Source organism: Dicentrarchus labrax, unplaced genomic scaffold, assembly GCF_905237075.1.
Source record: "Dicentrarchus labrax unplaced genomic scaffold, dlabrax2021, whole genome shotgun sequence".
In the NCBI taxonomy this organism is placed as follows: domain Eukaryota; kingdom Metazoa; phylum Chordata; class Actinopteri; family Moronidae; genus Dicentrarchus; species Dicentrarchus labrax.
Genome location: NW_026136712.1, coordinates 22296941 through 22308942, shown reverse-complemented (window position 1 = coordinate 22308942; position 12002 = coordinate 22296941). Strand labels below are relative to the sequence as shown.

Sequence of the window (12002 nt, the reverse complement as noted above, 5' to 3'; positions counted from 1 at the left end):
TACAATCTCTCTCCTCAGGCCCCTACAATCTCTCTCCTCAGGCCCCTACAATCTCTCTCCTCAGGAACCTACAATCTCTCTCCTCAGGCCCCTATGATCTCTCTCCTCAGGCCCCTATGATCTCTCTCCTCAGGCCCCTACAATCTCTCTCCTCAGGCCCCTATGATCTCTCTCCTCAGGCCCCTATGATCTCTCTCCTCAGGCCCCTACAATCTTTCTCCTCAGGCCCCTATGATCTCTCTCCTCAGGCCCCTACAATCTCTCTCCTCAGGCCCCTATGATCTCTCTCCTCAGGCCCCTATGATCTCTCTCCTCAGGCCCCTACAATCTCTCTCCTCAGGCCCCTACAATCTCTCTCCTCAGGCCCCTATGATCTCTCTCCTCAGGCCCCTACAATCTCTCTCCTCAGGCCCCTATGATCTCTCTCCTCAGGCCCCTATGATCTCTCTCCTAAGGCCCCTACAATCTCTCTCCTCAGGCCCCTATGATCTCCATACCATATTGTATGAAATATAGTGTAGTATATTGTATGTCTATATTGCATGAAGTGGATCACTGGTGACTTTCAGCAGAATGGCTGTAGTAACGGCAAATGTTGAAAACAGTACAAGAACACGTAGACTACCTGTCCTCAAAAAGCCTTTGCATTTAGTTCAAAGTCAACAGCTAACACGGTCACTCTTTAAACCGACACCAGTAGTGCAGCTGCCCGTTCCTCATTAGAATCAGAACCAGAAATACTTTATTGATCCCGTGGGGAAATTTGTTTGTTACAGTTGTCCTATTCACACACTGTTAAAGAATAGAAATATTACTTATAATACAATATCTAACATAATATAAAGAATATGAATGTATGTATAGGTATATACATATAAGTAAAATGTATATCTAATAAGAGTGAATATTTAGCAAGTGCTGCTAAGGTGAAATAAGTTCAAATTTACTCAGCTCACTCCATACAGACTCTACTACTCATGCTTAACTAAGAGTGGCTCACAGAACAAGGGGCTTCAGGATGGGGGGCTCAAGTTGGACCAAATTTTAGCTAGTTCATTTTGGGCTACAGTGGAAACATGGCAGACTCCACGAAAGGTGATCTGCAGCATCAGTAGAAAAAACTGCTCATTCTAAGGTAATGAAAACACAATTCTTATTTTCAGGTCATATGAAAACATATCTATGAATATTATATTACATTTCTGCCTATAGATCCCCCGGTAACACTTTATAATGAGTACACACTATTAAGCATTAGTTAAGCATGAATAAATACTGAATTCATCATTTATAACGCATGAATACACATTAGTATGTAGTTTATAAACACAGTTAAAAATGTTTTATTCATCATTGATAAGCACATTAGTTATGGATTGGTAAATACTGAATTCATCATTTATAAAGCATGATTCTGCTGTAAATAGTCATTACTATGTGGTTTATAATCACAGTTCTAAATGTTTTACTCTTCATTGTACTGTACATTTCTGCATGCACTTGCACATCCACTATTCAGACATGTATTAATGATTAGTGACTGTGTTAGCAGATGTTCTATAAAACTCACAACAAATTCATTTTCTAATGAATGCCTATAAACAGTGATTAATGCAGGAATTCACAGTTACAAAGCACTTACTACTCGTTAATTAAGTATTTTGTGCGAGCTTATCTAAAGTGAGCACTATCTATGGTTTATTAAGGATTTACAAATGAGATATAAAGGCTGACAATGCCTCGAGACTCACAAAATGTTCAGTTATCTTAACAGACGAAGGAGAGACACAACACAAAGGGATATAGAACATATTGTATTGATATTTACTGCAACTTCCCAACATATTGTATGAAGACGAACAAGGGTGGTTTATGAAGACATGCTATTGTTGTGATCTTATCTGTTTGGGACGTGTACGTTGAGTTAGCAGTCCCGCTCTCAGCACGTTGGTGGGATGTTACGTCATATTATGGACCTGTGCTTGTATATATTTACACTACGTGCCACATTCACCCATCAGTGATGGCAAAGCCCATTGAACAGAAACTAACTCATTCATACACATTCACAGACTGATGCACAGCATCAAGAGCAATTCGGGGTTCAGTATCTTGCTCAAGGACACTTTGACATGTGGCGGGAGGAGCCAGGGATCGAACCAACAACCTTCTGATTAGTAGACAACCTGCTCTTTTTCTGAGCCACAGCCGCCCAGTACAGTGCAGCACAGTCCTCCACAGCGTAATCAGATATTGGTTAGAAATGTGCAGCAACGTAGCTACGGTTACTAGCGATGTTGCTATGGTTACTGTTACTGGTATGGTGTAGCCATGGATGTTAGCTACCAATGTTGATATGGCTAGCTATAGATACTACTGGTAATACAGACATGGCTACAGTTTCCCTACAGTAGAGTAATGTACACGACCTGCGCTACCTGACGATGGAGTCTTAATGAATAATTCATTGGGATTGTCTCATTATTTATCCGTTCTTTACAGAACAAACTGTTTGACATTGTTTCATTAACACTGTTTCCTCTTTGTCACCCTGTTGATGTGAGAGAACAGAGTTGACTCTGTAATACTCTTCAACACTCGTACTAATTAAATGAAGTACTGGAGGCTTTGTGGTCCCTCAGTTGACATTTCTCCAAAGGTTGGAAAAGGCTTGAGATATTATGTAGGCTGCTGCCCTGGGTCAACAGTTCACCCGAGGAATGCTCTCAGATGCTTGAAGTTATTTAGAAAAGAAATCAATGAGATGTGAACAATCAGTAACATCAGTGATGTGGGTGCTGGGGTGAGGGAGAGACTACAGACTAAATCCTAACCGACTTTGAAATCACGTTGCATCATGCACATTGGTTTGTCTAATCTCAAACATGCACACACTACAGGATTTGAAAATAATGTGACCTTCAGAACGCGTGATCTCATGGGGAAGCAGATGTAAACAAAATGAGGTAGCGGAACAACTTGCTGTAGTAAGGTTAATGCTGTTCAGAAATGGTTGGGGGGGATGAGGTTAACAGTGAGAACTGGAGGTATTAAGGTTAGGGTTCTAACCCTTATCCTTCAGTTTTAATACCTCAGAAAAAGTTTACCACTTCTGTACCGCAGTAATCATCCAGATTTTAACTCCTGGATCTATAAACCCCTCACATTACCAGGTAATCTAGTACCAAGATTGTCTGAGTTATGAATTACATTTAGGAAACTGTATATACATATACATATAATAGGTAGAAAAATATACAATATATTGACAGTAATCAGTAATACCCTAAGTTAGTGAACATACATGTTTTTTATGTACGGTTACATAATAGCCGATTTGTGCAGTTTCTCAATATATAGTATAGTAGGATAGTGATCGATATAATAGCATATAATACAATATATAGTAATATGATACTGTGGGATGAACACAGGAGCTGCTGTTGACTCTGTGTTAAAACAACATGAACTAAAGTAACATCTAACATGAATCAGTGCTAACATTAGCAAGCTGGGCTAACACTTCCACTTTCTAAGTGGAATACAAACTTAACAGCCTGATGGGTCCTTCCAAATGTTGAATGAGGTCACATGTAGCCACTGATGACAGCAGACATCATGTTAAAATCCACGTGGAAGCAAATATTACCTTCCTCTGTGTTCTTATACTGTGGAGAATGAAAGTTATATAAAGTCCTCTGAGGATTTATGTTGTATCGCTGTAGTGTTCTTTGCATTGTTCATAAATGAGCTCAGAACCTTTGGTACAGTCAACTTTTGAATGTACAGGAAATAAAATAGCACACAGTGGTTATCTCAGCTCTCTACTTTATTGAATATTCTGCTCAACATTTCCAACAGGTTTCACAGGAATCTGACATTGCTTCAGCTCTACAAACATCAGCAGTGTACTTAACATCTAACAAAGTGATTCCCTCCTCAGAGTGGTAAAGCCATTAATTTAACCCCAGGTCATATTTAAGACACACATGTGACAAAATGATTCCTTTTATATTCTATAAGGTTACATATGATATATTTTTAAGCTGAGCTGAACAAAAAAGAAAAGAAACAAATGCTAAGTTAAAATATTTGCACCTTAACTACCTTATGTCCCAATATAACCAACATCTCACATTCAACTACAGCAATATCAATATTATACCATTATTGTGAGTATCTGTTTCAACATTCTGCTGTTAAGAAAGAAAAAAAAAAGTGTATCAGTATACATATGTTTAGGTATTAAAATAGTTACAATTAAAAACACATAATTGATGTATCAAGCAATACAAACTGATTATGAAGCTGTGAAGAACATTTTGAGAAGAAGGCTGTGCTTAGAATCATCATGAACTAATACATAGAAGTAACATTCTTTCTAGTTACTTCATTATAATCAGTGATCTTGGTCCATCTCGGTTTGAATGCATTTTTGATTTTTTTAAGTTTGAAGCTAAACTGGGGTGTTTAAATGAAAATACATATTCCCTACAGACCAAGATCTAACAAGTCTTTGTCATTGCTCTTATTCAACTGGACACACGTACACATAATTGTCATTGTGGTAAGCCCAAAAGCATGGGTAAACAGGCTCATTAAATCTGGCTTTAAAGGTGTGGAGGTGAGTCAGTGTGTGAGAAGAGACATTGTAGTAGGACAGAGTGCCAGCAGGCCAGTCCAGAAACAACCCAACTCTGTTGCAGCCAGAGGGAAAAGAAACTTCCCACAATTTACCATTATGCCATGGCTCAAGTGTGCGTTTAAAATCATTTGAAAATTGGAGAACAGACCAAGACATGGTATTATTTCCAAGATTACTCTCTGAACTACCTGATTTTCTGTCAATTCCCTTGTATGCAACACCAATATGAACAGATTGATGGTGACAATGACTCCACTCTACCTCCCAGTAATGGCGCCCCTTTAACCTCTCTTTGCCCAGAACCTGAGTAGGTTTATCAAACCTCTCTGGGTGATCAGGGTATGTCTGCCATGGTCCACATGTTGCCTTTTTGTTTCCCTCAGACAGAGTGAGGTAGTTGTTGGCAGTGTTTGGGTCCAGGTTGATATCACAAGCATCTGATGGATAGACCAAAACAAAATGTGTTATTAGTCATTCTGATGGTCAAACAGGTTTCTGGAGGACAGAACATTCATATGGGGAATTTGTTACTCAAAAACAAAGATGGAGAGTGACTTACACCAGATCAAATCTCTTTTGTCTGTGATAGTCTCCACAGGAGGGAGGTCGGGCTTTGAAAAATCCTCACTGGTCAGAATGCCGTCCCTGTAATGGTAGATGGTTGCTCCTGTGTATTTCTTACTTTCAATGGCTGCTACAAGGAAACAGAACCGACTGTTGTTCTTCAGTGCTTTGGCAAGATAATGGAAATATTCAGCTTTTTTAGTCATTTTGGTGAAAACCTCATCTGAGTAGCACCAGTGGTCTTCATTGCTTCCTAATTCAGGTGATTTTAAGTAGCCAGCCATTGCATCAAGCCTGGGGTCAGAGTTCTCCAGGGAGGTGAAAACAAAGCACAGAGCATCCTCTACACCTGGAGCACGAACATCTCTGTCCAGCTTCAACTGATTTCGAACGATCTTTGTTCCCTGCATCCTTTCTACACAGGACCTGATGATGTTGATCTCCCTCTCTTTATGATCCAGCCAGCTCTTTAGCTTTTCATTACTGAATGGTGACTTGTCTCTGTCTTCAAAGAGTTGATCTACTGCACTCTCATCTTCTTTACCTTCACGGATGAGGGAAAACTTCTTCGCCATGGTCTTCTTCAGGTTAGATTCATAGTCTTCACACAAGTTTCGGAATCTGTCTAACCCTCCTTTAATCTGTGGAAGATTCTCTACCACGCTGTCATCCAGACATTCGTTGTATCTCATGCGTATTTCCCTGAAATCTTCAAGAGCATCTTGTGCCTTCCTCACTAGTCCAACACTGATCCCACTCTTAAGTTCATCAGCTTCGGGAAACAAATTCTTCAATGGCATCAGCCAGACCTTCAGAGGAACACCCTTCTCTCTCTCTTCTCCTAGTAGCTTGGGAAGTTCTGCACAGGTCTTCACTGCCTGTTCAAATGATGCTGGGTTGCTGTCAAGAATGAAGTCTCCGTAGAATTTGCAGGAGAATTTGTTGGTCAGGTCTTTTTCTTCATCAGTCAGCTTGATGTCAACTTTTCCCTCAATATCTAATGAGGGGATTTTCTTTAACACAGCTTTCATGCTAGCCTGGATCTTCTGAACGTTGCTGGCTTCTAACTTCTGACTGTCAAACACAAAGAAAGCATTTGCCCCATAAAGGATGCCTGTGACTACATGTGTTGCAGAGCACTTCTTAATGACATCTATCTGTTGGGGGTCCTTGCATTGAAGGTGAGTCACTGACAACTCCTTGAAGGTGGTGGTAGCGTTGTACTGAAGTGTCACTCTGCTCTGATTCTTGTATTTCTTGGTATCATTCAGATATGCGGCAGATCCTCCAACTTCAATCAGTCCACCCATGAAACTGGCCTTCAAAGAAGCATCAATGTCCAGCAGAGAGGACTTGGATTCAATGGAGTCAGATGCAGTAATTTCAAATGTACTGCCCTGATGAGAGGTCTCAGTTACATTACGAGTTTCTTTATCCCATAATGTCACACCTGTAGGAATTGGAGAACATTAGTCATCTGATAAAGCAGGAAACCCATTTTGTTAATATAAAATCACACAAAGCTAATCATTAACAAGGAAGGAAATATAAGATTGAGGGTGTATGGTAACAATATAAAACATAAGTGTAATTGCACAATAGCAAAACTTTGTGCCTGTAGACTTCAAATAAATAAAATATAAAAGATATTTAAAAGAGTTAAATACTGCAGTATAGTATTTTTTAAAATATATACATATTTATGTATATATATTATGGAATGCTTTTAGGTATGGCATGCTGTTTAGGAAATTAATCTTTGAATATATTGAATGAAACTTTGAATGTATTGAATGAACCTTGAATATATGGATTGAATCTTGAATATATTGAATGAATCTTGAATATATGGAATGAATCCTTGAATATATTGAATGTACCTTGAATATATTGAATGAATCTTTGAATATATTGAATGAATTCTTGAATATATGGAATGAATCTTTGAATATATTGAATGAATTCTTGAATATATGGAATGAACCTTGAATATATTGAATGAACCTTGAATATATTGAATGCATCTTGAATATATTGAATGAATCTTTGAATTTATGGAATGAACCTTTGAATATATTGAATGAACTTTTGAATATATTGAATGAATCTTTGAATATATGGAATGAATCCTTGAATATATTGAATTAGGCAAAACTTCCTACAGCAGATGTCTATCTGACAGTGCTGTAGCTAAATTTAAGGAGGAGATTCCTTCAGTGTTTAATTCAATGCCATGTCTGAATTTAACAGAATCCTAAAACGACTTTAGTGCCTCTGAAATTGATAATCTTGTCGATAGTGCTACGTGCTCACTACGATCAACATTAGACTCTATCGCTCCTATAAAAGGAAATTATTAAAACATAGGAGACTAACACCTTGGTATAACCACCAAACCAGCCAGTTAAAACAAATAGCTAGGAAATCTGAAAGGAAATGGCGCTCTTCCAAATTATCAGAATATCGCTCAAATTGGCAAGATAATCTTAAAACTTATAGAAAGGCCCTCCGTAATGCCAGAGGAGCCTATTACTCAGCACTAATAGAAGAAAATAAGAATAACCCATGGTTCCTCTTCAGCACTGTAGCCAGGCTGACAGAGAGTCACAGCTCTATTGAACAACATATCCCCATAAACTTAAGTAGCAATGACCTCATGAGCTTCTTCTATAATAAAAAATTAATCACCAACTGCCATCATCAGTTATCAGTGGCTCTCCAAGTTCAGGGACTTCTGCCAATGTAAACTTAGATATATATTTAGACTGTTTTTCTGCTATCGATCTTCATCAGTTAACTTCAATCATTTCTTCATCGAAGCCATCAACCTGTCTATTAGACCCGATCCCAACTAGGCTGCTTAAAGAAGTTGTTCCCTTAATTGGCACTTCTTTACTGGATATGATTAATCTTTCTTTATTATCAGGATATGTACCACAGTCCTTTAAAGCTGTAATTAAACCCCTTAAATACTACAGTTAGTCATGGAGTTCCACAAGGTTATGTACTTGGACCAATACTATTTACTTTATATATGCTCCCTTTAGGCAACATTATTAGGAATCACTCCATTAACTTTCACTGTTATGCAGATGATACGCAGTTATATCTATCAATTAAGCCCGATGAAATTAATCAATTATCTAAATTACAAACATGTCTTAAGGACATAAAATCCTGGACGAGCTGCAATTTTCTGATGTTAAACTCAGAAAAGAACGAAATTCTTGGCCCCAAAAACCTTAGAGACTCACTGTCTAAAGATATAGTTACTCTAGATGGCATTAACTTGGCCTCTAGCAACACCGTCAGGAATCTTGGAGTTATCTTTGATCAGGATTTATCATTTAACTCCCACATAAAGACATCCCTTCTTTCATTTACGTAATATTAGAAAAATTAGACACATACTATCACAGACAGATGCAGAAAAACTTTACGTTACTTCAAAGCTGGATTACTGCAACTCTTTATTATCAGGTTACCCCAATAAGTCCATTAAAACGCTTCAATTAATTCAGAACGCTGCAGCACGAGTACTGACAGGAACTAGAAAAAGAGATCACATCTCTCCTGTACTAGCTTCTCTGCATTGGCTCCCTGTAAAATGTAGAACAGAATTTAAAATCCTCCTCCTCACCTATAAAGCTCTTCATGGTCAGGCCCCTTCATATCTTAAAGAGGTCATAGTACCCTATTACCCTACTAGAACACTACGTTCTCTGAATGCTGGGCTACTTGTGGTTCCTATAGTCTCTAAAAGTAGAACAGGAGCCAGAGCCTTCAGTTACCAAGCTCCTCTCCAGTGGAACCAGCTTCCAGTTGTGGTTCGGGAGGCAGACACCCTCACCACATTCAAGAGTAGGCTTAAGACATTCCTCTTTGATAAAGCTTATAGTTAGGGCTGGATCAGGTGAGTCCTGAACCATCCCTTAGTTATGCTGCTATAGGCCTAGACTATCGCGGGATTTCCAATGGTGCACTGAGCTCCTCCCTTCCGCTCTCTTTCTGCACTCATTCATGTTCCATTAATGCATGTTACTAAATTCACTTCTTCCCCGGAGTTCTTGTGCTTTCTCGTCTCGCAGGTTCTTGTAGATTCTGGTGGAGCCTCCTGCCATGGTCCTGCTAGATTGCCATTGCCAATACTGTTGTTGCTGTGCACCTGTCTGTCTGTCTGTCTTTCTCTCTCTCTCTCTCTCTCTCTCTCTCTCTCTCTCTCTCACCCCAACTGGTCGAGACAGACGACCACCCACCTAGAGCCGGAGGATCTGTCCTAGGTTTCTGCCTTTTAACAGGCAGTTTTTCCTTGCCCTTGTCGCCAAGTGCTTGCTCATGGTGGTACTGTTGGGTCTCTGTAATTAATGTTATAAAGAGTTCGGTCTAGACCTGCTCTATTTGAAAAGTGTCCTGAGATAACTTCTGTTATGAATTGGCGCTATACAAATAAAATTGAATTGAATTGAATTGAATGAACCTTGAATATATTGAATGAATCTTCCAATATATGGAATGTATCCTTGAATATATTGAATGAACCTTGAATATATGGAATGAATCCTTGAATATATTGAATGAACCTTGAATATATGGAATGAATCCTTGAATATATTGAATGAACCTTGAATATATGGAATGAATCCTTGAATATATTGAATGAACCTTGAATATATGGAATGAATCTTTGAATATATGAAATAAAACTTGACTGGCAACAGGCCTGGGCCCTTTCTTGTGTTTTGTATAGAGGGACTGTTGCGAGGAGTGTGCGGCACTCCTGTGAGGTTGAAGGCCTGTTTCTGTCAGGATTTTGCCGGAGGCCTGTTGTAATCGGCCTGCCACGATTAAAAAGGGAGTGAACTTCTTCGTCAGGAGAACGGTATTGGCCACGGGCACTATCGGGAGGATTTTGGCCCGTACAAGCACGTGCCAATGAGTTAATAATGTCTGAATTGCTCAGTATTGCTGCCACAAGGTTCAGAGCTGACTGACTCATTCTCACTTTGTGCAGCAGCAAAATACAAGATGACAGCAGTGCCTTGATGACGTCAGTCAAGTTTCATTCCATATATTCAAAGATTCATTCAATATATTCAAAGATTCATTCAATATATTCAAAGATTCATTCAATATATTCAAGAATTCATTCAATATATTCAAAGATTCATTCCATATATTCAAAGATTAATTCAATATATTCAAAGATTCAACCAATTTACTCAAGAATTCATTCAATATATTCAAAGATTCATTCCATAAATTCAAAGATTCATTCAATATATTCAAAGATTCATTCAATATATTCAAGGTTCATTCAATATATTCAAGGTTCATTAAATATATTCAAGGTTCATTCAATATATTCAAGGATTCATTAAATATATTCAAAGATTCATTAAATATATTCAAGATTCATTCAATATATTCAAGGTTCATTCAATATATTCAAGGTTCATTCAATATATTCAAGATTCAATCCATATATTCAAGGATTCATTCCATATATTCAAGGATTCATTCCATATATTCAAAGATTCGTTCAATATATTCAAAGATTCATTTCCTAAACGGCATGCCATATTTAGGAAATTTATATCTATAATATTACATTTGAATATATGGAATGAAATGTCACGTGATCAAGGCATTACCTTGTGATTTTGATACCAGATGCAATACCAATGCATAGGAAGCAGCAAAGGGTTTAATGAGGTTAAAGCAAGAAAGTCAGTAAATCAATCACTGATCTATGAATACTGTGATGAATGAAGTAATTCTTACAGTATCTACTGTCAACAACAGCGTTATATTGTATAAAAAGTTTCTCCTTCAGTTCATGAATGTTAAGTTGTTGTGCCGTGCCAGAGTGCAGAGTCTTTATGCACAACTTTTTGCTGAGTTTACCTTCATTAAATCGCCTTAAAATGACAGCAGGCTGCTTCAATATAACCATACAGAGCTCTACACACATCAAACTGGTTGGATAGAACTCAATATTCTCCTTTTAGTGAAGGAAACGTCCATTTACCAGGGCTAATCATAGCCTCATCCAACTTTCTTTTTTGGAAAATGCAGCGTCTCCTGTTTTATCCATGAAACACAATGCAGTGCAAACGCTGTTACACATTAATTACTGAACTATATGACCATGTACAAGGTGAGATACATGATAATTATCACTAAAAGAGAGTCAGTTATAATTATACAAGCGGTTTCACCAAATCAGTGTCTTTATTTTCATATAGTATTTAATAATCGCCACCTATGATCTATATTCACCATCACCCAGCCCTTTTGCAGGTTGCGCTGCTGAACATACATGGACCGAATTATGGAGACGCCTATACAGTGTATACCGACCACCTTGTGCTTGACATTAATTATTAAATTCTGACTGCAATGCATGTTTGCAACCTCGTAGAACCAGGCCTTGAATATCAAAAGAGTTCATATTACATAGCACAGTTACATATTATTTTTCAAAAATCTATCAAAAAAAAGATTGATGACGTCATATCTCATTCAATATATTCAGACTTTCATTCTATCTATTCAAATTTCATATTATACATATAATAATTTCTTAATTTAAACAGTATTCCATAATATAGAGAGACAAGAGAAAGAGAGATACATGTTTTTTTTTATTCATTCTTTTTATAAGAGTGTAGTCCAAGTCAAAACTTACCTGGGATCAGTTGATCTTTCCGAGCATCATAGAGCATTCCTAGGGTGAAAGGTCGACCCAGGGCAGCAATCTTAATTTTATCTGAGGCCATCTCTCCAACCTGTT

At 37.9% G+C, this 12002-nt stretch overlaps 3 protein-coding genes across 4 annotated transcripts in view; all 3 read right to left on the bottom strand.

Annotated features, from left to right (window-relative positions):
- The window catches only part of LOC127372978 (stonustoxin subunit beta-like), a 56841-nt gene that overhangs the window by 44544 nt on the left and 295 nt on the right, over nt 1–12002 (bottom strand). The gene's annotated exons all lie outside the window — the stretch shown is intronic.
- Nucleotides 1–12002, bottom strand: part of LOC127372976 (stonustoxin subunit beta-like) — a 25224-nt gene extending 13222 nt beyond the window's left edge. Inside the window, exons 1-3 of one of the 2 annotated variants that reach the window (XM_051416985.1) lie at nt 11898–12002; nt 5205–6659; nt 4949–5082 (exon numbers count right to left, since the gene is read on the bottom strand). In XM_051416985.1, coding sequence (XP_051272945.1) covers nt 4949–5082; nt 5205–6659; nt 11898–11988 — 1680 coding nt within the window. In that variant the 5' untranslated portion in view covers nt 11989–12002. Of the gene's footprint in view, nt 1–4503; nt 5083–5204; nt 6660–11897 lie in introns of those variants that run through there. The other variant, XM_051416984.1, reaches the window with a different exon arrangement.
- The window catches only part of LOC127372979 (stonustoxin subunit beta-like), a 48208-nt gene continuing 40017 nt past the window's right edge, over nt 3812–12002 (bottom strand). The window contains exon 5 of the transcript XR_007886811.1: nt 3812–4098. The gene's annotated coding sequence lies outside the window, so the exon portion shown is untranslated. The remainder of the gene's footprint in view (nt 4099–12002) is intronic.